The sequence below is a fragment of the Raphanus sativus genome, chromosome 7, assembly GCF_000801105.2.
Source record: "Raphanus sativus cultivar WK10039 chromosome 7, ASM80110v3, whole genome shotgun sequence".
In the NCBI taxonomy this organism is placed as follows: domain Eukaryota; kingdom Viridiplantae; phylum Streptophyta; class Magnoliopsida; order Brassicales; family Brassicaceae; genus Raphanus; species Raphanus sativus.
The window spans coordinates 4,618,127-4,644,323 of NC_079517.1; the positions used below are offsets into that span (position 1 = coordinate 4,618,127).

At 36.8% G+C, this 26,197-nt stretch overlaps 8 protein-coding genes and 1 non-coding gene across 13 annotated transcripts; 6 read left to right on the forward strand and 3 right to left on the reverse strand.

The window, feature by feature from the left end:
* Positions 1-616: 616 nt before the first annotated feature.
* Positions 617-2,546, reverse strand: LOC108814850 (probable pectinesterase/pectinesterase inhibitor 51). Its single transcript, XM_018587481.2, has 2 exons — positions 1,591-2,546; positions 617-1,451 (listed from the first exon to the last, which is right to left on the reverse strand). Exons 1-2 carry the CDS (start codon positions 2,516-2,518, stop codon positions 769-771), a joined length of 1,611 nt encoding a protein of 536 aa, XP_018442983.1. The 5' UTR covers positions 2,519-2,546; the 3' UTR covers positions 617-768.
* Positions 2,547-7,569: 5,023 nt separating this feature from the next.
* On the forward strand, positions 7,570-8,426 carry LOC108815211 (transcription factor HEC3-like). The gene has a single exon (XM_018587858.2). It carries the CDS (start codon positions 7,651-7,653, stop codon positions 8,308-8,310), a length of 660 nt encoding a protein of 219 aa, XP_018443360.1. The 5' UTR covers positions 7,570-7,650; the 3' UTR covers positions 8,311-8,426.
* A 1,153-nt stretch (positions 8,427-9,579) lies between these two features.
* LOC108814852 (histone acetyltransferase of the MYST family 2) lies at positions 9,580-12,051 on the forward strand. Its single transcript, XM_018587483.2, has 9 exons — positions 9,580-9,937; positions 10,221-10,309; positions 10,383-10,442; positions 10,552-10,761; positions 10,901-10,969; positions 11,043-11,204; positions 11,278-11,371; positions 11,449-11,591; positions 11,679-12,051. The coding sequence occupies exons 1-9, from the start codon at positions 9,631-9,633 to the stop codon at positions 11,880-11,882; spliced, it is 1,338 nt and encodes a 445-aa protein (XP_018442985.1). The 5' UTR covers positions 9,580-9,630; the 3' UTR covers positions 11,883-12,051.
* A 583-nt stretch (positions 12,052-12,634) lies between these two features.
* LOC108816108 (beta-D-xylosidase 3) lies at positions 12,635-15,661 on the forward strand. The gene is made up of 6 exons (XM_018588678.2): positions 12,635-13,093; positions 13,193-13,480; positions 13,576-13,745; positions 13,923-14,371; positions 14,476-14,889; positions 14,997-15,661. The coding sequence occupies exons 1-6, from the start codon at positions 12,656-12,658 to the stop codon at positions 15,563-15,565; spliced, it is 2,328 nt and encodes a 775-aa protein (XP_018444180.1). The 5' UTR covers positions 12,635-12,655; the 3' UTR covers positions 15,566-15,661.
* Positions 15,662-15,744: 83 nt separating this feature from the next.
* On the forward strand, positions 15,745-17,048 carry LOC108818533 (cytochrome b5 domain-containing protein RLF). Of its 5 annotated transcripts, none has more exons than XM_018591528.2 (4): positions 15,745-15,821; positions 16,121-16,188; positions 16,276-16,549; positions 16,614-17,048. In XM_018591528.2, exons 2-4 carry the CDS (start codon positions 16,150-16,152, stop codon positions 16,889-16,891), a joined length of 591 nt encoding a protein of 196 aa, XP_018447030.1. In that variant the 5' UTR covers positions 15,745-15,821; positions 16,121-16,149; the 3' UTR covers positions 16,892-17,048. The 5 variants fall into 5 exon arrangements, with proteins under 5 accessions (XP_018447030.1, XP_018447031.1, XP_018447033.1 ...); XM_018591529.2 differs by having other exon boundaries at positions 16,144-16,188; XM_018591531.2 differs by lacking the exon at positions 15,745-15,821 and adding an exon at positions 15,832-15,887 and having other exon boundaries at positions 16,144-16,188.
* A 276-nt stretch (positions 17,049-17,324) lies between these two features.
* On the forward strand, positions 17,325-19,371 carry LOC108818532 (malate dehydrogenase 2, glyoxysomal). The gene is made up of 8 exons (XM_018591527.2): positions 17,325-17,485; positions 17,625-17,843; positions 17,931-18,245; positions 18,339-18,428; positions 18,501-18,620; positions 18,715-18,804; positions 18,902-18,996; positions 19,092-19,371. Exons 1-8 carry the CDS (start codon positions 17,411-17,413, stop codon positions 19,165-19,167), a joined length of 1,080 nt encoding a protein of 359 aa, XP_018447029.1. The 5' UTR covers positions 17,325-17,410; the 3' UTR covers positions 19,168-19,371.
* A 138-nt stretch (positions 19,372-19,509) lies between these two features.
* TRNAV-AAC (transfer RNA valine (anticodon AAC)) lies at positions 19,510-19,583 on the reverse strand. The gene has a single exon. It is a non-coding gene; the product is annotated as a tRNA-Val (tRNA).
* A 113-nt stretch (positions 19,584-19,696) lies between these two features.
* LOC108814147 (soluble inorganic pyrophosphatase 6, chloroplastic) lies at positions 19,697-21,485 on the forward strand. Its single transcript, XM_018586649.2, has 6 exons — positions 19,697-20,047; positions 20,316-20,476; positions 20,556-20,656; positions 20,723-20,904; positions 20,988-21,086; positions 21,203-21,485. Exons 1-6 carry the CDS (start codon positions 19,784-19,786, stop codon positions 21,293-21,295), a joined length of 900 nt encoding a protein of 299 aa, XP_018442151.1. The 5' UTR covers positions 19,697-19,783; the 3' UTR covers positions 21,296-21,485.
* Positions 21,486-22,824: 1,339 nt separating this feature from the next.
* LOC108816426 (serine carboxypeptidase-like 19) lies at positions 22,825-25,665 on the reverse strand. Its single transcript, XM_018588998.2, has 13 exons — positions 25,448-25,665; positions 25,173-25,318; positions 24,942-25,018; positions 24,701-24,823; positions 24,498-24,600; positions 24,381-24,418; positions 24,196-24,297; positions 24,036-24,122; positions 23,780-23,947; positions 23,634-23,705; positions 23,417-23,535; positions 23,129-23,291; positions 22,825-23,009 (listed from the first exon to the last, which is right to left on the reverse strand). Exons 1-13 carry the CDS (start codon positions 25,579-25,581, stop codon positions 22,929-22,931), a joined length of 1,413 nt encoding a protein of 470 aa, XP_018444500.1. The 5' UTR covers positions 25,582-25,665; the 3' UTR covers positions 22,825-22,928.
* Positions 25,666-26,197: the final 532 nt, after the last annotated feature.

Consider the following 26,197-nt stretch of genomic DNA (forward strand, 5'->3'; position numbering starts at 1 on the left):
TAAAGTGAACTCACCTATTGACAAAAAAAAAAGTGAACTCAACATATTACAAAGTGTTCAAAATGACCGCTTGATAATGTCCATCAACCGGTCAAGAGTAAAAGATTAGGTTAGAGTTTGTGACCTGACCAATCATCTCTTAACGTGTGGACCTAAGATTCACCAAAACATTAGAATTATGTGCCTAATGCATGGATACCTCTGACCTACCCCACTTGCAGGTAAACCACTTAAAAAGAACCCTAACAGACTATTATCCATATTGGTTACGGTTGAAACCTACTCTTCTTTGAAACTAAACGGTTTTTCTTACCTGCCCTTTCCCAGTTTCTGCAACCTCCATCCTCCTCCTGACTTTTAATGCCAACTCTCAAAGACATTGAAACGCTGATGATGATGTCTATTTCGTTGACAACTTAAAATAACAAACTCTTCTTTAACGTCAAGCAAAAAACATCATACGCTTCCGGGTCGCGTCACTAGAAAATCTCCTCCATACTGATTTATAATTTCAACCCAATACGCTACTTCGATAGTTGGATTCAGTGATAATCAAAAGCAAAAAAAGTTGCTCCCTTCTCTATAGTTTGGAACTTTATTATTTTACCTCAATTAGTTATAAAGATATGAAACTTCAATTTATATTAACTAATACGAATGCAAAAGTTTGAATTTATTTGTTTTAAAAACTTTCTCAGCTAAAGTACAATGAGAAAGTTTTCTTCTTACAAAAGCTTACTTTTGACCCTTTTTTAATCTTGACTTGAATCAACTAGACATCTTCCACTCATCGGCTTGAATAAAGTTAGCCACCGAGTACACATCAACATGCTCGTCTGGAATCACACTGCTCCATGGAACCCTTTTCGACCTATCAGCTCCCGGACCCGTGTTCTTAGATTCACCGTAATAAAGCGTCTTGAGCGACAAATCCCCGCTCCAAGGTAACCACCCATCAGGATGAATCAAAGCCTCTAAATTGCAGCCTATAAACACAGTCCTTGAATAATCTTTCCATGGCCTTCCCAAATAGTTCTTATGCACCTTAGGGTTAGCTTTATACAGCTTCGTGTACTCATCCGTTCCGCTTATCGAACAGTTCAAGAACACGAACCCCGTGGACTGCGCCGGGTCGATTCTCCCTTGGGCAGTGACGGCGTTATTCTCACCCTTCTCGGGGTTAAGTTGACGTGGCGCGATTAGGATCTCGCAGTCTTGGAACACAGACGCCGCGTTTCCAAAGATGAAGTCAACGTTTCCTTGGATACGGCATTTTTTGTAAAACTGACGTAGGCCATGGACATAGAGCGTGTCTTGGTTCCCAAGGAACTCGCAGTTCTCGAGCAGAGAGAAATCGCTGTCTGATCTAAACGCAACCGCTTGGTGAGCGTCTGGTCCCGCCGTGTTCTGGAACGTTATATCACGTGCCATGAATCCATCTCCGACCACTCCTATCAAACAGAACATGTAACAACACTATGTTATAATTTAAAAAATTAAAATAACTTAATTATTATCTACAATTAAATAAATAATTTACGTTGCTTTAACATTAAAAAGACGTTTACTTATGATAATAAAAAATCTTACCGACAGTTGCAGTGTTGTACGTGGTGATACCAGGCATACCGACGTTCAAAGATCCTGTAATGACCGTTTTGCCCATACCGTCTCCGATGAAGACAACGTTCTTCTTCTCAAACGGAACCCTGACGGTCTCCTCATACACACCTTCGTTAATCTTTATAACAAACTTACGCGCTCCGTTGTTATCAGGCGCCGCGTTAACGGCATCCTGCACCATCTTGTAACGGCAATTTCCGTTTTTACACACCGTAACGTCTTCTTTTAAACCGGAAGGGAAGCCCAAACTCGGCCCAGCAACCAGCTTAGGCCCAGTCTTATCCCAGAACCCGTCTCTTTCCGTCGCCGGAGGAGTCCACGAGGCGACCTTGTCTCCGTAGTTATCGTACGATACCATCATGCTGAGAGCGTTGCTGGTGACGTTGATGAGCCCGTTGAGAAACGACATCGTTTCAACGACTTGGTTCGTGTCGTTGACGTATTTGAGCGCGGACCATGAGTCGTACTGGTAGACGAGAGCAGCGCTCATCCAAGCGCGAGCGTTTTTTATTTCGCCACGTGTCAGAGCTCCATCAGTAGATTGGGTGCGGTGCTCGGAGTAAGAGAGTAGCTGGAGGCACGTGTTCGCGGCGTTGGTGCGGTTTAGATTGCCTGCGGAGGCGTCCAGGATAGACTTCACTTTCAACTGAGCGGTTTTGAGATTTTCTAAAGAGACGGAGATCGCTGAGTGGATGATCTGTGATGGGTTAGGGTCCGAAGGGACTTGACCCGGTTCGGATAGAGAAGAGACGCAGACGTCTGGGTGACGAGTGGCGTTGCATGCGAGCCGGATCTGTGCGGAGGGAGGGGGCGAGGGACTTAGGTGGTGACGGGAGGAGGAAGATGGAGAGGCGAAGAGGAAGAGAGAGAAAAGAAGGATGAGAATGGATGACATGATGATGGAGTAGTTTCGAATAAGCCATAGAACCGTGTATATAGAGATATATATATATGTGTGTTTATGGGAATGAATTATATTGTTTTCTGAAATTGGAAAGAAATATCAGAAAATTATATATTGATTACAGTCACAACTCACACACACACTATTAGAGTCACGGGTTGACCTTCTTTTAAACTGTCCATTAGAGTCACGGAGAGGATACCGATTGGAATTTTGTGGGTTGACCTTCTTTTCAAATTACGGTTTAATTAGGAAGGAAAGTAGATGAGATTATCCGGGTTGGTATATGGTTATTATCGGTTTAATGTTTATGTCTACGGTTAATTAAGCTCTATTGATCTGATTTTGAGGATGGTATGTAATTGTTGTTTTTCTTCGTTGATTTTTTCTACGTTTCTCTAACTTTGAATTGTAGACTAATTTTGGACAATTTTAATTTGAATAATAGCATAAATTTAGTAACTAAACAGTGATCCATTAAGCAAATGATGAACATATGTCACTATGAAGATACATTGGTAATATGGTTTTGATCTAGAAGTATATATTGTGTATTGAACAAATAATCTCCATTTCCAAATGTTAAATTAGAAAAAAATCCCAGTAAGTAAATACTTAACATATATGGCATATATTAATATGAAAAGATCGGTAGTATGGTTTTAATCTAGAAAGTATATATAGTGTATTAAATAAAAAAGTCTCCGTTTCACATGTGTTAAAGTATATATTTTCTGCACATAAAAGTTATAAAATTTAAATTATATTTAAATAAAGTTTTGTTAATTTTTTAGTTTTTATTAGTTGTTTACAATATTTAATTTTAAACTTTAATTTGATTCTATGTAAAATCTAAGATCAAATAAATATTTTTATATAAATTTATATTTAATAATATATATGTATATATTTAAATTATAATCTCGGAAAGATTTTCATTTATTTATTTTGGTTAAAATATATATAATCAAATTCTATAAAATTAGGAATTTTTTTTAGGTATATAATTATCAAAACGTAAAATTAAATAATATTTACAAAACTTTAAGATATTAAAAGTAATCATATTGTAGTTAGAAAATTACAATTTAAAAAACTGCATAAAATTTTGAAGATTGTTTTAGTAAGAAAAATTATATAATAATATAAAGTATTTCAAAAATGGTAAATATCATAATATTTTTTTCTACTATTTTATTATTTATCTTTGTATTAATGATGATTTATGAATTATTAGCATATTTTAAATAATTAATCAAAAATATAAATCATCATTGAATTGAATGTAGATATCCATGTCACAATTAACTTCAAACCATGAGTTATTAGCATATTTTAAAAAATCTAATCAAAAATATAAATCATCATAGAAGATTAGAAATAATGAAACTGAATGGTCATATCTTAAAAATTATTACTGATGCATTTATAAGAAATATGTAGGAAACATTTTCTTAGTTTCTTTAACACAAATTCATCTAAAGGCATATTAAATATTATTTTGCATGATTATATATTAAAAAAAATTCATGCAACATTACATTATGAATAAAATAATAAGATTAATGGATGTTGACAAAAAAAAAATCAGATTACTGGACGGCCCATATTTTGAAGAACAATACTTGGGCTCGAATCGGCCTCCGATAATGTAAGCTGCACCTAGGCAGATAACCAAAATATACACACTGGCTTTATATAGAAAACCCCATTAATTAAGCAAAACACACACACACTCAGGCGGCCTCTGACGTAGATGAATAAACCATTTAGGCTATGATTTTTCTGAATTTATCTGGAGCGGACTCGGACCACCCTACAGAAACAAATACCTGCTATGGCGCAAATTATAAAACGCTCATGAATTGTGTTCAGAATAAGTTTCTTACTATATATATGTTTTTGATATTACGAACATAATTCCCTATGTTTATTCATTTTTCTTTGTTTATATATTTTTTGTAGCTTTCTTGTTTATATTTCTGCATGCAATACTATATATTTCATATTGTACAAAAGAACCATATCAACATATATTGAATAATAAAGCTTGCAATTCGTCTATTTATTTATCTCCGCCCAAAAGATAAATAATAATTAAAGCGAAAACTCATTAAAGAGCTTTCCATATCACAACACTTTTTGGACCAAACAAGAGAGTTCTTCACTTTCTACACAGCATCTGCCCATACATTGTAATCAGTTTTCTAGACTTTTTTTTTCCTTTAAAATTACTTCCATTTATCTTTTTTTCTGTCTTCTCACAAAGACTTATAGATCTCACAAAGAAAATAACAGAAAGAAATTAGTTATATAGTTTTTACCATCTTTTTATCAAATATATAATTTTGTAACGATTATGTAAACTAAAATTCTAGAATTTTTTTTTTCTAAAATATTTTTTACAGTTTTATGTCAAAATGCCATACTTCTCATATCTCCAAACTATATATATCGACACGATTAACCACTAAGGATTGCATAGCTCATATAGCGGCATAAGTGAAAGTTGGGGGGAGATTCCAAAAATTTATATCATCTTGTTGGTTCTGCAGTTGAGAATTTTGATACTGATAAAGTGAAATCACTATATTACAAAGTGTTCAAGGTGCAAGCAGAAAAGGGAAAAGCGAGAAAAGAGAAGTCGCTGTCAGAGACCAGACTCTGAGGAAATGAGGTTAGGTCATTGGATCGTAACACCAGATTGTTTTTTTTAAAAAAATAAAACACTCAAACACACAAGAACTATGCGCGGTAGTTAAATGAAAAAAAAAATAATGGAGATCATGTCAGAGTTTATGATTCAATCTTCCTCGGAAAATGATACCTATTTGTTTCCCCCACTCAAGAGTCTATGTGCAGTACTACATACATTTTACATAAATTAGATTCATCTAAGTTAGGGTTTACAGTTACGGTTTATACCGGACAAAAATGAGATTTGTTTGAGGTGTCACAAGTTTCATATCATAAACTTAATTAAGTGATACTTCCTATGGTTCTTTAAAGTCACTTTAACACTTTTCTTTTGTTACACAAAGAATATCATTTTGAAATTTCAACGTATTTATATTTATTTTTAACTTAATATTAATTACAAAATACATTTATTTTATAAATAAATTTATTTATCTCAAATATTATTTATTAAATATATGTAATAAATGAAAACTCTAGCATTTCAATCATATTTTTAATATCAGTGAAAAGTATCTAATAACACTCTTACAAAACAAATTGAGTAAATGACAGAAAACATAATTACATCATTCTAGTTAGGTAAGAGTGTAAGTAGATATCTACATGTATATGTAGTTGGCGGTTGGATGATTTTTATAAGAACAAGATACAAGTAATAACAATGGATAAATACCAAAGAAGGAAAGCCTATCATAGTATCATGCATGATTGCAGCCTGCAAGCGCAGTTTGCAATTTGTATGATTATAATGCATAACTGATCATATCATATGTGCAAAAATATAATTCTTTCTCAGGTATATAGATACATGTAGATGTATATACACATGAGACATATGATATAACTCATAAGAAACTTGTCACAATATTACATCAGGACCATATATATGATGCTATTTATATATTAATTATAAGATAACACTAGTGAGCTAGTTGGATCATTAGTCAAGAAACGAGCAAATATTCTCCCTCTTTTGAAGTCTTGCATACAACTTCCGTGTATTTTAAGAAAATGGGTTTGTTATATAAACTTATTATACACGAGTGTAGTTACACAGATGTAAACTTAATGACAAAATGAGGAATTTGAAGCTGTAGGAACCGTAGCTTCAAGGTTTGAGGACACCTTTCTTTCGGTAGCTCGCGGTGCCCGGCTCTCTTTCTCGACTGGTCTTGGTTTATAAGGTCTGCGCTTGGCTCGTAACTAACCTGGTTCTTAGTCTTTGTCCTGCTTCCTTTGAGTTTGTTTCATTTCGCTTAGTTCTTTGTTTAGTTTCATTTTCCGCATTCCGCTATTTGTTCTCTATGTAACTTCTGTCACAAATTCAAAATTGGTATAATAATTTAACATTTTACTAAAAAAAGATAAATTTTCTTCGTGGAAAATGGTATATCCACCGTTTTATATAACGAGTCACGACGATGGTCGTCTTACACTCTTACTTGTTAACAACAATCATGGTTAACACCCAAATCTTGATGAAGATGTCCCCATGCGAGTGATTTGATGTGATCCTTCAAAGTTTAAACCCTTTAATCACGTTGCAGATTATATACAGCTTGTGGAGAAAAAAGCAACTTGATATTTGTTTTAAATTTATATTATAGCATTGTGAGTCACACACAATTTACATTCAATAATGGAATCACAATCGTTGATTGAGATATGAGAATACGATCAACAAAATGTGCTATTTAGTGAAGAGACAAGGGAATGAGAGAAAACTTATCAATATATCCTATTTTGAGATGAATGTGATTTGCAAAGAGAGAATGAGATAAAGAGATCGTAAAATTGAGAAGTCAGAATAAGAGCACGCAAGTGGTGACATCTTTTGAGAATCAAAGAGAAACTCATGTTCATATAAAGCAATTCACATACTTGTTCGTTATTACTTTGGTGAAATCCACTTTCTCGATATATCTACCCTAATTTCAAGTATCAATCTGAGAGAAGAGAACCCTAGCCAGGTTTTGTTATCTTCATGTTTATGTAAAATTTGTTAAGGAGTCAAAGGGCTTGTAATAATTATAATATATACAATCAGCAGGAGAAATAACTTGCTAGGAGTTTCTCTTTTAATCCGAAAGCTTTTTTGGGTGCAAAAGTGCAAACTAGCTATAGTTAATTTACATAATTTATACGACGATTATAAACATTTTGGAGCATTTGAGGGACTTCTTATTCTATTATAAACAATTGAACTTATTGTAGCGGCTAGTGACGTCCACTTAGTGAAAAGAATAAATATACAAATTCCTAAAGTTAATATTTTCGATCCTTATTGCATCACCAACCTAACCCCCTCATCATATGATGATCACCTTTCCACCTTTAAACTATATGCACAGCCACACATATTTATATATATATATCTGTATCAGTGGCATTAATTTTTTCACAAATCAAACAAACATAAAAGTATGAATGGTAATAATACGAACCCATCTGTCGCCCAAAATTACACCTGGAACAACATCGTCATGAACAACAAGAGTGATCATCACCATCACAACGATCCGATTGGTATGGCGGCCATGGACCAACACCCTCAACTCCGCATCTTCAATCCTTTCACTTCTTCTCATCTCCCTCCTCTCTCTTCTTCCCTCTCAGCCACCACGTTCTTCTCCGAGGATCAAGAAGAAGAAGAAGAGCCTGTAGAGAAACTCAGTGCCATGAAAGAGATGATGTACAAGGTCGCAGCCATGCAGCCCGTCGACATCGATCCAGAAACCGTCAAGATACCCAAACGGCGTAACGTTAGAATCTCCGACGACCCTCAAACCGTGGCGGCTAGACACCGCCGTGAGAGAATCAGCGAGAGGATCAGAATCCTCCAGAGACTCGTCCCAGGCGGCACCAAGATGGATACAGCTTCAATGCTGGACGAAGCCATACGCTACATCAAGTTCTTGAAACGGCAGATAAGGCTTCTCGATAATCCTCCACCGCCGCAAGATCAAGATTCTCAGGCGATGACCACGTCATGGTTTTCGCAGCTACCACCGCCAGATTTCGGCAGTGGTGCAGGAGGAAGTGATTGGTGTAAAACAGGTGAAAATTCCATTAATAGTAACTAAACCTATGTTATAAAACACAAACTGTGAGTTATGGTTCAATTATGGAAAGCGTTTATACATAAAAATGGACACGAAGTAAGAGTTTGTTAGGATAAATAAATTGTTGTTTGACCGAGAAAAGGTTGTGGAATACTCATAACGGTTAGTTTGAGCTGTGTACCACCATATATAATATTTATGTTATCATTTCATAAATAATAATAATAAGGTCTTTTTTTGCTAAAACGTAAATATCATATATGAACAAAAGACTTTTACAAAGCTCTAAAGTTTGAAACCAACTTGGCAAAAAAACAAGTTGGATCATGGAGAACAACAATAAAATCAACTCAGCCACATGACCATCATAGAACTAAACCCTTTCCTATTTTTTCTAGCTGAGATGATATTCCTCATTTCCTTGTCAATACCAGCAAACACAACAGCAGCAGAGAGTGAAACCTGATTGTGAATCAGATTATTTCTTTGCTTCCATAAGTGGAAGATGGTTGTTTGAACTGCAAGCTTCCTAAGCTTCCTAATAATAAGGTCTTGATTTGTAGTTTGGTTGTATACAAGTTTTGGCCGGGCGTTTTTCGGGAATAAGAACCATGACGCCAAGAAAGACCTTAATTATTTAACTGGTGCTATCACTACTGTAGACTTTTGTCTTTGTATACACACGACGTATAAATTTGTAATACATAGAGCCATATATATGAATCACGAATATGCTACTTCAGTGTTGCATTTCTCACTTATATAATATAGTTATTTATCCACATTTTCATAGTGTCGAGATACACATAACCTCATGTAAAAAGGAGCATGTTGACACATTTGTAAAGAGGATGGCGCGCGCAGAGAAAAATGTACTTGCTCGTTTATCTATTGAATTTAATGAATCGAAGTCCAATTTCAGTACTCTTTTTACCTTCCCAAGAATAAAAAGAAAACATTAACAACAAACGAACTTTAACTGAAACCAGAGCTTTGCTCCACACTTGTTGGTCAGAAGGTATGTTCTTTGTTGACTTTATTTCGATATTTCCTCTGTGACTTTTGTGTCTCCTCACATTCATAGGTTTTAGTTAAGACACAACCAAGTGTCAGTGAGATTCAAAGAAACCTATCCATCTTTCAGTTTCTTATTTTCTTTTGGAAACATACATCATTGTAGATTCATAAATGTATAAACCGAATAATTTTATTATTGCAGCCCATTAAGCCCAAATAGCGTGATCGTATCTAATGGGCTTTCGATTATCCATTTTTCTCAATCTAGAGTTCTCTCAAAACAGACCCACTCACCCACCCGGGAATCTCCGACCCGACCGAAGAATGGGAGGACCGTCTGCGAATAATACACAATCCAACGGCGGAACCGCCTCGTCGAATCACAATCCTCCGGCTACGAACGGCGGCGACGCGTCTCCGAATCAACCTCCTCCTTTAGCAACCAATCAGGCGATCACAGAGTCGGATCCGTCGAAGAAGAGGAAAATGGGGATGCTTCCGCTCGAAGTAGGTACTCGCGTGCTGTGCCGATGGAGAGACGGAAAACTCCATCCCGTCAAAGTAATCGAGCGCCGGAGGATACATAACGGCGGCCAAAATGATTACGAGTATTACGTTCATTACACAGAGTGTACGTCGTTTTTAACTCTTTTTACCAAGTTTTTTGAATTTTCTAGGGTTTACGTGTTTGGATCATGATGTGCAGTGTATTCAGTTTTTTTGGTTGATTTTGTAATGTTGAAACGCCTAAAGGGTCCAACTTTAGTAAAAGGGCTCGTGTTTAATTCGTTAAATTGCACCACTTTGTCAATTGGACCGTTTTGATATTTTGAACCCAACTATGATCAAGTGGTTATCATCAGTGGTGTATGTTTAGAGTGTGTCATGTTTAGGATTTGTTTTTGAAACTGCAGTTAATAGGAGGCTGGATGAATGGACTCACTTGGATCAGCTTGACCTTGATTCAGTTGAATGCGCCGTTGATGAAAAAGTGGAAGACAAGGTCGTTTTTTTTCTTACTCAGTTAGTTGCATAATGCTCCATTGTATTCAAACAAGTGTTTCTGTGGCTTTTAGGTGACGAGCTTGAAGATGACACGCCACCAGAAGCGGAAGATAGATGAGACACACGTAGAGGTAAGTTGTCAATGAATGCCAATAGATAGAAGGTGGAGGATCTTAGAAACATAAGGGTTATCACTTATGTCAGACTCGATAATCTGTGTTTTGAAATTGTTCTTATAAGGGTCATGAAGAGCTGGATGCAGCAAGTTTGCGTGAACACGAAGAGTTCACGAAAGTGAAGAACATAGCAACGATTGAGCTTGGAAAATATGAGATTGAGACTTGGTACTTCTCCCCGTTTCCTCCTGAATACAACGACTGTGTGAAGCTCTTCTTTTGCGAGTTTTGCCTGAATTTCATGAAACGCAAAGAGCAGCTTCAAAGGCATATGGTGAGCAGAGCAGCTCTCTTCTGTCCCCCTTTTAAAAAAAAAAAAAAAGTTTATGTATGATGTTCTGTGAGTATGTTTTCATTGTGTGAGCTTATTCAAATCCATATTCTATGTTCATCGCCTTGCTTTTTCCCTGCAGAGGAAGTGTGATCTGAAGCACCCCCCTGGTGATGAAATTTATCGAAGTGGTACCTTGTCAATGTTTGAGGTAATACACCGTGATGTTTACATTTCTCACCGGACAGATCATTTTAACTGACCCTATAACTCTGATGTTGCAGGTAGATGGCAAAAAGAACAAAGTCTATGCACAGAATCTCTGTTATCTGGCGAAGTTATTTCTTGACCACAAGACTCTTTACTACGATGTTGATCTGTTTCTCTTCTACGTTCTTTGCGAATGTGATGATCGAGGTTGCCACATGGTTGGATACTTCTCAAAGGTAAACATAGCCAACGTTTATTGATATGTTTGGTTTCAGCTTGTTGAAAATATATAAACTTCTGTTGGTACAGGAGAAACATTCGGAAGAAGCTTATAACTTGGCTTGCATTCTAACTCTTCCTCCATATCAAAGAAAAGGCTACGGCAAATTCTTAATAGCCTTCTGTAAGTTTTCTTATCACTTCCACAGTTCTCTTCTTCTCGTTGTATGATATAACAAAGTGTCCTTATGAGTTTTGCAGCTTATGAACTGTCAAAGAAAGAGGGAAAAGTTGGGACACCGGAAAGGCCCTTGTCGGATCTTGGCTTATTAAGCTACAGAGGTTATTGGACCCGTGTTCTACTAGACATCTTGAAGAAACATAAAGGAAACATTTCTATTAAGGTTAGATTGTGTGTTCAGTCCGATGGAAAACTCTTTTAAGGCTATTCTCTGAGATCTAAGAATCCATAACACATAATGATGATGTAGGAGCTGAGCGACATGACAGCAATCAAAGCGGAGGATATATTAAGCACACTTCAAAGCCTAGAGCTGATACAGTACAGGAAAGGACAACACGTGATATGTGCGGATCCAAAGGTTCTGGACCGACATCTGAAAGCTGCAGGAAGAGGTGGTCTTGATGTTGATGTTAGCAAACTGATTTGGACACCTTACAAGGACCAGAGTTAAAAAAAAGTTAAAAAAGTATCTTATTGATATGAAAGTTGAGTACACTCTTCTTCTCCTACAAGTGTCTGTGTAGTTTGCTTGTAAATGTTTAACTGTACTTAAAGTGGTGTTTATGACAATCTTTATGAATGGGGAATTTGAAGCAGCTTCATTGTTTCATCTTTCAGACCTCTAATATTATTTTAGTGTTTATTTTACACTGTTTATATATTTCTCTACAAAATATAGTTTGCTGTTTTATAGAGGCAAAATATATTTTTCACTAATTAAAAATTCTTGTTCTTTTTGATATATAGTTTGTGTTTTTTATTACATACTTTAGTACTTTTTTCTTTGACGTCCAAAGTAGATTTGCCGCCAACCAATAACGAGAAGAGTCGCTGAAAAATGTCTGCTGATGTCAAAATTTGAAACATTATATATCCATGTATACTCACGGCAATACAAGATTTTAAATCTGAATTAAGGAGAATCAGTTATACATTTCGGATGAAGTTTCCATGTTAGTTTTTTTTGTCAACAGTTTCTTTGTTAGCATTTCTACAAATAGCGGGAAGTATAGTTACCATTCGCACTTCGCAGTAGTCTTATCATCTGCTTCTCTATCTTTAGTTTCTATCTAGATAAAATGCCAGCACACATAAGACTTTTAAAAATTCTAATCCTTAAAAACTAACGTACAATTTTTTACTACTATATATATAACAGTGTCACAGGTTGATAAACAAAACACACCTAAACGAGAAACACAAACACAAGACACACACAAAGCAATGAGTTATCCTCGGCAAAAGATAGGAAACAGAGCACTCTCCTCTGTTTCCACACTTCTCCTAAGTATTCTCTTCTTCGTCTCCACCCCATCGAACGCCCAATCTTCTTCTCCGGATTTCGCATGTGACATCACCAGAAACCCTTCACTAGCAGGGTTCGGATTCTGCAACACAGGTTTGAATGCCGAAGCCCGAGTCGCCGATCTTGTAAGAAGATTAACTCTGGAGGAGAAAATCGGGTTTCTTGTGAGCAAAGCTACCGGCGTGAGCCGCCTTGGGATTCCAGATTATAACTGGTGGTCGGAGGCACTTCACGGAGTGTCTGACGTCGGAGGTGGTTCTAGTTTCGCCGGTCCAGTCCCTGGCGCAACTAGCTTCCCTCAAGTCATTCTCACCGCTGCTTCCTTCAACGTATCTCTCTTCCAAGCCATTGGCAAGGTAAGAAAAATTGTTTCTTGTTGTACAAGTAATAGACATAAGTCCTTTTCATGCTTGTAATTTTTCATTAATACTTTAACTGTATGCATGGTTTTTAAGGTTGTGTCGACGGAGGCGAGGGCAATGTACAACGTTGGAGCAGCTGGATTAACATTTTGGTCGCCGAATGTGAACATATTCCGTGACCCGAGATGGGGAAGAGGACAAGAGACCCCCGGCGAGGACCCGACGCTCACAAGCAAATACGCGGTGGCTTATGTAAAAGGTCTTCAGGGTACTGACGGTGGAGATCCCAACCGTCTAAAAGTTGCCGCTTGCTGCAAACACTACACGGCCTATGATGTTGATAACTGGAAAGGCGTCCATCGTTACACTTTCAACTCCGTGGTAAAGAAAACGATAGAGAGAACATTTGTATTTCTTTAGAATATTGTTATTGGTCACACCAAATACATTTCTATCTTGCTTTGTGTTTGGATTAGGTGAACCAACAAGATATGGATGATACGTTTCAACCACCGTTTAAGAGCTGTGTGGTTGATGGGAATGTGGCTAGTGTCATGTGTTCTTACAACCAAGTTAACGGTAAACCAACATGCGCTGATCCTGACCTGCTTTCTGGTGTGATCCGTGGTCAATGGAAGTTAAATGGGTATGGTTTTTTTTTTCTTTGACTATGACCGGTTCTTGCACAATCAACCAGATGAAACATTTGTCTTAATTCCCAAATTTTAAAGTGTTATTATACATAAAATATCATTACCCTTGCATTGTCGATTTTTTTTTAATTAAGATTAATCTAAAAAAATTGAGGGGTTTATGTTAATAGGTACATTGTTTCCGACTGTGATTCAGTAGAAGTGATTTATGCGAGCCAACACTATACCAAGACTCCAGAGGAAGCTGTGGCAAAATCTATGTTGGCAGGTTTAGATTTGAATTGCGATCATTTCACGGGTCAACACGCACTAGGCGCGGTCAAGGCAGGTTTGGTAAACGAAACAGATGTTGACACTGCGATTTCAAACAACTTCGCGACTCTGATGCGTCTAGGATTCTTCAATGGTGACCCCAAGAAGCAGCCCTACGGTAATCTTGGTCCTCAGGACGTTTGTTCTGCTGAGAACCAAGAACTCGCTAGAGAAGCCGCAAGACAAGGCATTGTCTTGCTCAAGAACTCTATTGGTTCGCTTCCGTTCTCACCTTCTGCGATCAAAACTCTAGCAGTTATCGGACCAAACGCTAATGTCACCGATACAATGATCGGAAACTACCACGGTAAATTAAAATTAACTCAACTGATAATTTGCGTTAATAGTTCATTGCTTAGGCTTAAATATGTAAAAAAAATGATATCATTTTAATTTTAAATTATTCTTTAGGCGTACCGTGCAAGTACACAACACCACTTCAAGGACTAGTGGAAGAAACAGTGTCGGCGACGTATCAGATGGGCTGTCCTAACGTGGCGTGCACAGAGGCGGATATAGATTCAGCAACTTCTCTAGCAGCTTCAGCTGACGCGGTCGTGCTAGTTATGGGAACAGATCTATCCATCGAGAGAGAGGACCATGACAGAGTCGACTTGTTCCTCCCCGGAAAACAGCAACAGCTTATAACTGAAGTGGCTAAGGCTGCGAAGGGACCGGTGGTGCTAGTCATCATGTCTGGTGGAGGATTAGACGTTACTTTCGCCAAAAATGATCCGAAGATCACAAGCATCATGTGGGTCGGGTTTCCTGGTCAAGCCGGTGGTCTCGCCATTGCTGATGTCATCTTCGGTCGTCATAACCCGAGTAAGAAATACACTGTTCTCTTAATTTAACCGGGGATAACCAACCGGTTTGATTTTACTATTGTAATTAGTTAACCGGTTTTTTTTTTTTTTTTTTTCTTGGTATAGGCGGAAAGTTGCCAATGACGTGGTATCCTCAGTCGTACGTGGAGAACCTTCCCATGTCGAACATGAACATGAGACCCGACAACTCAACCGGGTACCCGGGTCGAACTTACCGATTCTACAGCGGAGAAACGGTGTACGCCTTCGGAGAAGGAATGAGCTACACTCACTTTAACCACCGGCTAATCAAAGCCCCAAGACTCGTCTCCCTCGATCTAGACAAGAGCCACTCTTGCCGAACTTCAAAATGCCAATCAGTGGACGCGATCGGACCTTACTGTGGGAAGACTGTCGAAGTCCAGCTAAGAGTAAGGAACGCCGGAGAGAGAGAAGGGAGCGACACGGTGTTTCTGTTCACGACGCCGCCTGCTGTGCACAGGTCGCCGGTAAAGCATCTGGTAGCGTTCGAGAAGGTACGTCTTGAGAAGAAGGAAAAGGCGGTAGTTGGGTTTACGGTGGATGTGTGTAAAGATCTGAGTGTAGTTGATGAAACGGGAAAGAGGAAGATAGCTCTAGGGGTGCATGTTCTTCATGTCGGAAGCTTGAAGTACTCCTTGAATGTTAGGATCTGATGTGAATGTAAATTTGTTTTAATATTTGTGTTCAATGTTAAAATTCATTGAAACAAAAAGTTGTAAACTTTGATTGTTTCTTCTTTTTAACCGGACCAAACCTAACCGAATTGAACCGATTCGAATATGATACTAACCAAATTTGTCAATAGGGATCTCTCCGGTTTTTTTTTTTTTTTTCACTATTCTGTTTTCTCATTCGATTCTCTGTTTCAAGGAGGCCGAAGCTATTTCTACCCTCTCTCAGATCTACCTGGTATTCGATTTCTTCTTCTATTGATTGCTTGATAATGGGATTCATGAATCAGAATTTGCGTGGCTGGTTTGTGAGATTAACTCTTTTGCTTTTAATTGTTCTTCGGTTTGTTTCCATTATCTAAAGTTTGCATCTTTAGACTCTGTTCTGTCTTTAACTTTTCGTCTATGAAGTCTTTGTTGTATTGTGAAGTTGGATGAGTCCTTTGTTTAGATCTCTCTTCTTCTTCTCTAGAGTGATCTAGAGAGCTGTTGATGTTTAAAATTCGAACTGAATACAAACTCTTCTGAAAATTATAGCTCAGAGCTCTGTTTTTTTCCAGCTCAAGATGGATAGTAATAAGGATGATGATCTCACATTCTCAAAAGTAAGTTTGCACTCTCAGTCTGTAGGATAAAAACATGAAAGGTTAAGACTTTTATGATGATTGATTCTTGGTTTGTCCTGTTTTAAGGTTGTTCCACCAGATAGTGAAGTTGTTGTAGATGTAAAAGATCTTTCGAACTCTATTGCCCTTAAAGATCCTCAAAGCAAGTCTCTGAATCAAGTTTCTCCAAAGGAAAACACAGTTGGTTCTCTGTCTTTCACGGTGGTTGATTCTTCTTCACCTGACATTCTCAAAGCTTCTTCAGCAAGAAAGCCTATAACTCGTACTAAAGTCCCGTTTGAAAAGGGTTACAGCCAAATGGATTGGCTTAAACTTACACGAACACATCCCGATCTTGCAGGTAATAATGCTTTCTCTTCTTCCCCCCTAAATGCATCTTAGTGAAAGGACAATGTGTTGTGCAGGTCTGAAGGGAGAGTCGAACAGGAGGCTTATATCAATGGATGAAGTGAAGAAACACAAATCAGGAGATTCGATGTGGACTGTTTTGAAAGGACGCGTGTACAACATATCGCCTTATATGAATTTTCATCCAGGAGGTGTTGATATGTTGATGAAAGCTGTTGGGAGAGACGGTACACTCTTGTTCAACAAATACCATGCTTGGGTTAATTTTGATATGTTGCTTGAGAAATGCCTTGTTGGAGTTTTGGATGACTCCAAAGTGAAGAGCAAATGCTAAAAGGTTGAGATAATCAATATACTCGTACAGATGATTCTTATGACAAATAAGTGTTTACATTTTGGTTATTCAAATGAAAACGCTGGTCACAACTATGTACTGTGTATTAGACTTTTACACAACTATTTGATGCCAATATGAATCATTCATTGTATCATACAGTATGTGATTAACACTTCACAGTAGTAGTACATACAGTAGAGGAACAGAAGATAATAGAGTTTAGTGTTTGGGCCTTTGGTGGACTTTTGGAAAGCTAAATCAAAATCATTTTTAGCATAATCTAATTCAATTCTTTGAGAGCCACAACGGCCAAGAGAAAGTTGCAGCATGAAGAAGATAAAGGGATAAGGGTTCCTACTTGTGAACAACATTTATTTCCACACAAAACATTGTTATCAAATCTCATGATAATTTACAAGAAAATAACAAATGTTTACGTCGTACTCTTTCAGTCTAGTCCCCATATTTTAAGTCAAAACTCTTTGCCAGCTTCAAACAAAGAAAGAGAAGACAAGAATGGACTTTCGTGGAGATGCTAACCAGAGGATTGCTATGATATCAGCTCATCTTCAACCTTCTTTCACTTCTCAGGTTTCTTTTGCTTCTAAGTCAAGTTATCTTCTTTTGCTTATTCACTGTTTTGTTGTTCTAAACCAGAGTTGATAGTTAACATTTACACTCAAGCTCTCTAGCACTGAAAAGTGTTTTTTTTTTCTTTGTTGTTTACTAGACGGAGGCCAAGAACACTGTAATGGGAAGAAAAAACTGCAGAGGGAAAGGTGGGAACGCAGGATTCAAAGTAGCGATTCTCGGAGCTGCAGGTGGAATAGGACAATCTCTATCCTTGTTAATGAAGATGAACCCTCTCGTCTCTTTACTTCATCTCTACGATGTTGTCAATGCTCCCGGAGTCACTGCCGATGTTAGCCATATGGACACTGGAGCTGTTGTACGTAAAACTCTCTACTTTGGAAAAAGCTTGTTTTGAGTAATGTCTGAGTAAGGAGGACATACTCTTGATTGGTGGTTTTTTTAGGTTAAAGGATTCTTGGGAGCCAAGCAGCTTGAGGACGCGTTAACGGGTATGGATCTTGTGATCATACCAGCTGGTGTGCCGAGGAAACCAGGGATGACACGCGATGATCTCTTCAAAATCAACGCTGGGATTGTTAAGACACTATGCGAAGGCGTGGCGAAATGCTGTCCTAATGCTCTTGTCAACTTGATCAGTAACCCTGTGAACTCTACTGTGGCCATTGCAGCTGAGGTTTTCAAGAAAGCTGGAACTTATGATCCTAAGAAGCTCCTTGGAGTTACTACACTCGATGTTGCTCGTGCCAACACATTTGTGGTATGTAATGGTTTCCTCGCTCTCAATTATAGTTCTGTTGTTGACTTCTATTCAATCATCAAGATTTGATCTTACTGCTCAATCTTGTGAAAGGCTGAAGTTCTTGGACTTGATCCGAGAGAAGTCGATGTACCAGTCGTTGGTGGACACGCGGGAGTCACAATCTTGCCACTGTTGTCACAGGTTTCATATCAATAGGGTCATTTTCATTACATCAGCTTCTCTGCTAATTGATGTTCTTTTTTTTGGCCTCAGGTGAAACCTCCTAGTAGTTTTACACCTTCAGAAATAGAGTACCTCACGAACCGGATTCAAAACGGTGGAACTGAAGTTGTGGAGGCAAAAGCTGGAGCTGGATCAGCAACACTTTCAATGGTATATAAAAAGCAAAACCTACTTACTTCAAAAACATCATCATCACTTGGTTCTTCTCTTGGAAAATGTCCTCCTGAATGTACTATTACTACAGGCATATGCTGCAGCCAAGTTTGCAGATGCTTGCCTTCGAGGGTTAAGAGGAGATGCCAATGTCGTTGAATGCTCTTTTGTAGCTTCACAGGTGTGAATCCTGGAAAGGCTTTTCAGTTTTCTTTCTTTTAATGGAAAGTCTCTAACGGTTCTGATTTTTGTAATGGGTTTTTTATTGGCAAGTAAAGGTGACAGAGTTACCTTTCTTTGCAACCAAAGTGCGTCTTGGACGTACAGGAGCAGAGGAAGTGTATCAGCTTGGCCCCTTGAACGAATACGAAAGGTCTTGAAACATTCCCTCTTGAAATTACTTTGTCACAGTAAAAGAAAGAAAAGAGAGATGTTTTAATTAACTTGATGGTTTTAACATATATACAGGGTTGGTCTGGAGAAAGCAAAAGAAGAATTAGCAGGGAGTATTCAGAAAGGTGTCGACTTCATCAGGAGGAAATGATAGTTGGGAATATATCAAATCAATGAGACAGACAATATAAAAGATGGTCTTTCTGAAATCCTATATATGATCATGTACTCATCATGTCCTTTGTGCCTCTTCTACAGCTTTGTAAATTTCCTTTTTATCAGTTTGTGTAACTCTGTGGCCTCCTCTTAAACGTACTCTTCTATGGGTTTTTGAAATGAAGGGACATTACAGATATGTCAACAGCTTCTCAATACCGACCAGTTTAGGATTGTACACATAAGATTGAGAGATCCTTAATTTTTCAAAATGGCAAAAGAAAACGTTGTTGCAGTGTTAAGTGTGTGAAGGTGTAAAAAAAATTGAAAAAAGAAATGGCTTCGCCCGGGTTCGAACCGGAGACCTTCAGTGTGTTAGACTGACGTGATAACCAACTACACCACGAAACCTTTACGTTTAATGCCTTAAACTTTAAATACTTTTCAGAATTTGTTAAAGTTGGTATCACCTACCACATTACAAAACCCACGTGGATCTATAATTTTCCTTTTAAAGAAATAAAAATAGATTTGGTCAGGGAGAGAGAGCCAGCGAGTGAAACGAAAGGCCATCATCAACTACTCTCTTTTTTCAATCTCTCTCCACAGAAATGGCAGCCACAAGAGTGATCACTGCAGCTACACAACCCACCTCCTGTTTCCTCTCCAAACGAGCTTTCCTTCTCCCTGCCAAGACATCATCATGCGGCGCTCTCTCCTTCAACAGAAGAAGAGCAGCTTTGGTGTTGAAATCGAAGAAGCAGCGACCCTTCTCTTGCACTGCCATTTACAATCCTCAGGTTAAGGTTCAAGAAGATGGTCAATCCGAAACCCTTGATTATCGTGTTTTCTTCCTCGATGGCTCCGGAAAGAAGGTTCCTTTTTTCTCTTCCTACTCTGTTTCTCTCTGTTTTAAAGTTCAAACCTTTACTTCTCTCTCTGAGCTCTATGGATCTTTCGCATTGCTAATTGGAATACTACTATGGTTAGGTTTGGTTTACCAATCAATGTTTCTAAAGATCTGCTTTTGATTACATCACTCTGTTCTGTTCTGTTCTGTTCTGTTCTGTTCTGTTTGTTGTGTTGTGTTCTGTTTGTTCTGTTCTGTTTGTGGATTAAAGACTGAAAGGAGATTTTGTATAGGTTTCTCCATGGCATGATATACCGTTGACCTTAGGAGATGGAGTATTCAACTTTATAGTTGAGATCCCTAAAGAGTCTAAAGCAAAGATGGAGGTTGCTACTGATGAAGACTTCACTCCTATTAAGCAAGACACTAAGAAGGGCAAGCTCAGATACTATCCGTAAGTTGTTTCCTTCCAATATTCATCTAAGGTTTGCATCTATTGATAACTTATCTCCGGCACAACTGGATATATCCAGGTACAACATAAACTGGAACTATGGGTTGCTTCCACAGACATGGGAAGATCCATCTCAGGCTAACTCTGAAGTTGAAGGAGCTTTTGGTGATAATGATCCAGGTAATACTCTCTTTTGTTATCTACTGGAATATGTATCAAGCTTATACTTGGGTTTTGGATTTGTAGTTGATGTTGTTGAGATTGGGGAGGCTCAAAGGAAGATAGGCGAGGTCCTAAAGATCAAGCCTTTGGCTGCTTTAGCTATGATTGATGAAGGAGAGCTAGACTGGAAGATTGTTGCCATTTCTTTGGATGACCCAAAAGCTCATCTTGTCAATGATGTTGATGATGTTGAGAAACATTTCCCGGTAAGAGAGCTGATCTACTACTAGTAGAAATACCAGTCTAATATTCCTCAGGTTTCTGATCCTTAATCTGGTGGTGGTTGCAGGGTACATTAACAGCCATTAGAGACTGGTTTAGAGACTACAAGATCCCAGATGGAAAGCCTGCTAACAGGTTTGGTCTTGGAGACAAACCAGCAAACAAAGTAAGTTCCTTTCAACCAATTTCTCTTGCGTTATTAGCTTCATGTTTGGTACTGCATACTGATACAGAGAGGAGCTATAACACTTATCGTTTGGTGTGTTTTTTTTTTTGTTACAGGACTATGCTTTGAAGATCATCCATGAAACAAATGAATCATGGGCTAAGCTTGTGAAGAGATCCGTTGATGCTGGAGACCTTTCACTATTCTGAACAGTTTAACAATCATATCTTGCAAATGCAATGTGTCCAGTTATGAGCTTGAATAATTTGATTTTGATCAGACTCATGAGTCCTACATCATTCTTGTTTTTCTCTATCTCTAAAGAGATCTAAACATTGAGATTTTAGATTTCACAATTGATGACTGAGTGAAATAATAAAGACACTATTATTAGTTTCATCCTTTTGAAAATAATTAAATTGAAAAAATAAACAAGGCTTTATGACTTTGCCATCAAACACAGCTTTTATTTATTTATTTACAGGAAAATAGGTGAGATAACCAACAAAAAATCAATAATTCATTATCTAACTAAAATCACACACTTTCTACTATTTTTTCTTTCTATCTCTCTAGGAATGTCCAATCCTCTACTCTTTTCTCTTTCTATCTCTCTAGACGTATCCAATCCGAAGGTTTGGTTTTTTCAATATTTCGGTTTAAAAAAAGTGGGTACCATACTAAAATCATATCTACTTTAATTTGGTTCAGTTTATATACCGTCGACTTTGGTTTATTCGATTTTATACAAAAAACCATAAATGTTTTTATTCTTTATAATATATTGTGAATTTTACGTCAGTTTTAGTTTTAATATAACACAACGATATTTTGGTTTTTAAATAGATTTTTTTTAACTATTTAAATAATTAGTAATAATAGTAAACATATTTAGTTAATAATAGTAGTAGTTTTAAAGAATAAAAATAAGAAAAATTAGTTATCCATAATACTATAAAATAACTAAATATTAGCACACATATTTGTCAAAAAAGTAAAAAAAATATATTTTTTGTTTAATTTGATAAAAATGAAAAATAACTTTTAACTTAAAATAAAATAAAATATTAAATCACTAAAATAACAGTTAAGTACGAAGATACTATCAATAAAATAAATTATGTATATCTTATTAATCATATTATATAATTTACATATACATATACCACTGTATTTTAATTGATCAGTTTATTCGGTTTATTCGGTTTAATCGGTTTATATACCAAACCATATCCATATACTGTGGTTTCTTAAAAAATACATTCATTCGGTATATTCAGTACTACTAAATTCAAACTATTCTCTATCTCAGTTTAATTTTAATTGGTTTAGTTTTACCGGATTGAACATCTGTGGTCTATACACTCTGTCAAACTTTTAATGAGTCCTTTATTTATTTCAACAATAGCATCAATAGAAGATGAAAAATATGATTCTTTCATTATCATTCTGTTACTGTACATATTGTAATAGTTTTTTGTTATCATATTTTCTTAATTTCCACTTTTTTGTTTTTGCTTTTGAGTTTATATATGTTTGATATGTTTTTTTTTTTTGGTAAAATATATGTTTGATATGTTTACGTGCTATATAAAGTCTTATTTGCACGTGTCTAAATACTTTTACATGCATGGTATAGTAGTGAGCTTTTTTCAAATAGGTGAAACCCCAACGTAGCATTCAGGGTGTTTAAAATATATAAACTGGAAACTTGAACGGAACTATTATTTATGAAGACATTATTATGATATGTTTTTGAACAATTTAAATGGTAACATGAAAATAAGATTTGTGATTTGACAATTGACAAGAAGCTTTTGAGAGAGAAATGAGTGAGAAACTTCAGAGAGGTTTTCCATCAATCCATTTTTTGAACATAAGTGAGCATTGGTCTGGATTATACTCAGCGGTGTGTCCTCCTCCCTGCAAAACCACACAAATCAAACTCTGTTTCTTTTCACTATATTTACTGCAAAAGCTTTGGAGAAAAAAGAAAGAAAGAAAGAAAGGGGGGGGGGGGGGGGGGTTATATATATTAGTGCCTTGATGGTTGCAAATGTCATCTTATTAGCATAAGTCCTTGTATATCCAGCGACTTGATAGCTACTCATCATCCAAGGTCTCCAGTCATCAACAATGGAATAGTTGAGATCTCTGATCCATTCTTCCGTTGAAGAGTAAGGTGCCATCATATCATGATCACCACTGTTCAAAAACTTCTAGATACTTAGTTTGTGACTTACACACCAATAATGAATAAAATTTATGTAATATTAGTAACCCTCGAAAGAAAAAAAAAACAATGCCACATCAACAAACAAAAATCTTGCCTGTAGATGAGGAAGCGGAAGCCTTTACGACTATTATTCACGTGATATGGAACGGCATTGTCAATATCAAATGTATACGGAATGTTTTGGATGTTGCATCGGTTCCATTTTCCTAACTCCTGCATGATGATATTAACATTAAATTGGTCACTATTAGTGCTGCCTTTGTTATGTTTTTATTTAGAACAAAAAAAGAAAGAAAATCACATATATGTACCATCTTCGCGCCCAGAGCTCTGCGTACATTTTCATCGTTTGCCCAAATAGCAGACAGAAAATACCTATAAGTCTGCGAAGACGATAAATAATCAGAAATTTTCAAACCTATGAATATATAAATAACCAAAACAAGAGAAGTCTTACAAAGCAGCTAGGAGGAGGCAATGATGGTATATCATTTCCTGAAAACTCTTTCAGTTCTCGCCTTGTACCAGTTTTGATGTTTCGGAAGGTTTGTGGTATGTCTCCTAAGACGTAATCTACTGGGCAGTTTGGTAACAAAATCTGCTCTGCATATATCTCCGAGATACACTAATAACACTCAGAAACAAAGAGTCTGTGGGTTAAAAGCAATCAGATATATAGATATTCAAGTGGTGTTTGGTATTATGATCTTTACATTATCATAAGCTTGAAGATCATTTAAGCATTTTGCATTACTCGGGTCTACATTAATGTGTATTCCTCCACAACTTTTTTCAAGCGACTGCATAAAAAAGTAGTGAGAAAAAAAGATTAGAACCATATGTCTCAGCAGCCATATATACCATAGACAGTACCTCAAAGAGCTCATCTGAGATAAGTCCCATCCGATGAGCAAATGGAACTTTGTAACTAGATTCAAGGTTTAGATTTGTTATAGGGTTTCCAAGAACATATCCCTGCTCAATTTATTGGAAGATGTTATTAACCTCAGCCGAATCATTCAACCCAAAAAAAAGAGAAGAGAATAGACCGTTAATACCTGAATATTAATGAATGGTGTGAGACCTTTCTCATTTCCTGTATTTTCATATAGTATAATGTGATTAAGATCTTTATTGGAAGCCGCGAAAAGAAGCCTAAGTACTAATTAAAATACCAAGTGAAATCTGTTGCACAACTCCGGGAACAATGTGCCCGGAATATGAATCTCCACCAACGTAAAATGGATTCGATATAAACTCAGGGTGATCCACCAACCACTGCAGCAGGCAAACAAAATCTAAGGACGCTTAAGAAGAAAAAAACAAATGAAGAAACTGTAACAAAGCACAAAAGAAAAGAAAAGAAATTAAACTCAACTCTTCTAAGGAATTGGTCGATTTGATGAATTTGTTTGGTGTCGCTCGTCTCAGCAGCACGCGGAGTTTTGGCATAAGAATATCCAGAGCCAACAGGAGACTCCAAATATAAAATGTTAGCCACCTGAAAAAAATATGAATTATGTACAAATTTGAAAATGTTGTATTTTTTTGTTTGAATGTAAAATTTATAGAAAGGAGAGAAACGGTTTAATAAAGTTGGTATATATATTCTCTCTCACCTTTGTCCAAGAAAAAGATGTTAGCTCCAGAGGAGGTAACGTCCCATTATACTCATCCCCTTTGAAAGCTAAAGGACCTGACAAAACCCATTTGAGAAAAGAAAAAAACATCAATTCGAAGACTTCTCTTAGTCCTCCAAACTGGATTATGTGAATACAAGGTGGGAACAATAAAAAAAAAATGAAATGTAGGATTAACTAACAAAACTCATCAGGTAACAAATTTGTTACCGTTTGCAAAGAGTAGTCCACAAATGGAGCTGCATCCAGGCCCACCGGTGAGCCAAATCATGAGAGGATCTTTCTCTGGATTTCTCTCTGATTTCACAAAGTAGTAAAAGAGCTCAACATCCTCAGATTCACCAACACTCACATACCTTTTATTTTTTTCACATTTTTCAACCCATATGTAAGTGAAGCAAAGAAGAAAGAAACATGTAAGAAATTAGGAAATAAATAACTTTTCTGATAGTAACAAATTAGAATAAAGAGGTAGAATTTATTACCCAGTCTCGAGCGCAAAAGGAAGAGGACCTTCAAAACCAGGAAGATACTTCACATGCAAAGAAGTAACAACAACATAATGTATGGAGGTCAAGATGCTCAACAAAAATAAGATGAGGAGATGAATATTTCTCATTTCTCTGCTTCCTAACGTCGCAAAGCACTAGGTTAAAGGAAGGATGCTACGCTAATTAAGAGCATGATTACAGACCCATTAAAGGGTTTCTTCAAAAATTTTTTTTTTTACTTTTTGTCTTGAAAAAGAAAAAATTTAAAATGCATCAACCGCGAGCCGTCACGTGCCGGTGGAGTCCGCGAACAATGCAAAACACCACCAACAAACGTTTCTTCTCTGACGACTTATATAACATGTTTCTTATTTTTTGTGGGGTTCACAACCTACTTTTTCACCAAAAACTCCTCTGAAAAATTATCTTTATGCATTGAGGTTTTTATCAAAGATATAATATAAATTCAAATATATTATGTTATTTATTTATTAAGTATTAAAGTAAAAAGAAGTAGGCTGTAGACCCCACAAAAAGAAAAAAACATGTTAAGTAAGTCTTCAGGAAAGAAATGTTTGTTCGTGGTGTTTTGCAATGTTCACGGATTCCACCGACACGTGGCAATCTACAATTAGTGCATTTTAAAATTATATTTTTTTTTCAAGGCAAAAAATAAAAAAAAAATTGAAAAAACAGAGCATCCCCCGAAACCGATCTATCATGTAGGTTCTTAATGGGTCTGTA

Coding starts and splice junctions, on each gene's coding strand:
- LOC108814850 (XM_018587481.2), bottom strand. CDS start 2,518: ATGTCATCCATTCTCATCCTTCTTTTCTCTCTCTTCCTCTTCGCCTCT. Junction 1,452..1,590: donor GTACAACACTGCAACTGTCG/GTAAGATTTTTT, acceptor TCTGTTTGATAG/GAGTGGTCGGAGATGGATTC.
- LOC108815211 (XM_018587858.2), top strand. CDS start 7,651: ATGAATGGTAATAATACGAACCCATCTGTCGCCCAAAATTACACCTGG.
- LOC108814852 (XM_018587483.2), top strand. CDS start 9,631: ATGGGAGGACCGTCTGCGAATAATACACAATCCAACGGCGGAACCGCC. Junction 10,443..10,551: donor TAGATGAGACACACGTAGAG/GTAAGTTGTCAA, acceptor TGTTCTTATAAG/GGTCATGAAGAGCTGGATGC. Junction 11,592..11,678: donor AAGGAAACATTTCTATTAAG/GTTAGATTGTGT, acceptor ATGATGATGTAG/GAGCTGAGCGACATGACAGC.
- LOC108816108 (XM_018588678.2), top strand. CDS start 12,656: ATGAGTTATCCTCGGCAAAAGATAGGAAACAGAGCACTCTCCTCTGTT. Junction 13,481..13,575: donor GTTACACTTTCAACTCCGTG/GTAAAGAAAACG, acceptor TGTTTGGATTAG/GTGAACCAACAAGATATGGA. Junction 13,746..13,922: donor GGTCAATGGAAGTTAAATGG/GTATGGTTTTTT, acceptor TTATGTTAATAG/GTACATTGTTTCCGACTGTG.
- LOC108818533 (XM_056991184.1), top strand. CDS start 15,856: ATGGGATTCATGAATCAGAATTTGCGTGGCTGGTTT. Junction 16,189..16,275: donor ATGATCTCACATTCTCAAAA/GTAAGTTTGCAC, acceptor TCCTGTTTTAAG/GTTGTTCCACCAGATAGTGA. Junction 16,550..16,613: donor AACACATCCCGATCTTGCAG/GTAATAATGCTT, acceptor TGTGTTGTGCAG/GTCTGAAGGGAGAGTCGAAC.
- LOC108818532 (XM_018591527.2), top strand. CDS start 17,411: ATGGACTTTCGTGGAGATGCTAACCAGAGGATTGCTATGATATCAGCT. Junction 17,486..17,624: donor AACCTTCTTTCACTTCTCAG/GTTTCTTTTGCT, acceptor GTTGTTTACTAG/ACGGAGGCCAAGAACACTGT. Junction 18,429..18,500: donor TCTTGCCACTGTTGTCACAG/GTTTCATATCAA, acceptor TTTTGGCCTCAG/GTGAAACCTCCTAGTAGTTT.
- LOC108814147 (XM_018586649.2), top strand. CDS start 19,784: ATGGCAGCCACAAGAGTGATCACTGCAGCTACACAACCCACCTCCTGT. Junction 20,048..20,315: donor TCGATGGCTCCGGAAAGAAG/GTTCCTTTTTTC, acceptor GATTTTGTATAG/GTTTCTCCATGGCATGATAT. Junction 20,477..20,555: donor GGCAAGCTCAGATACTATCC/GTAAGTTGTTTC, acceptor GGATATATCCAG/GTACAACATAAACTGGAACT.
- LOC108816426 (XM_018588998.2), bottom strand. CDS start 25,581: ATGAGAAATATTCATCTCCTCATCTTATTTTTGTTGAGCATCTTGACC. Junction 25,019..25,172: donor TGGACTACTCTTTGCAAACG/GTAACAAATTTG, acceptor GGGTTTTGTCAG/GTCCTTTAGCTTTCAAAGGG. Junction 23,010..23,128: donor TGACATTTGCAACCATCAAG/GCACTAATATAT, acceptor GTGGTTTTGCAG/GGAGGAGGACACACCGCTGA.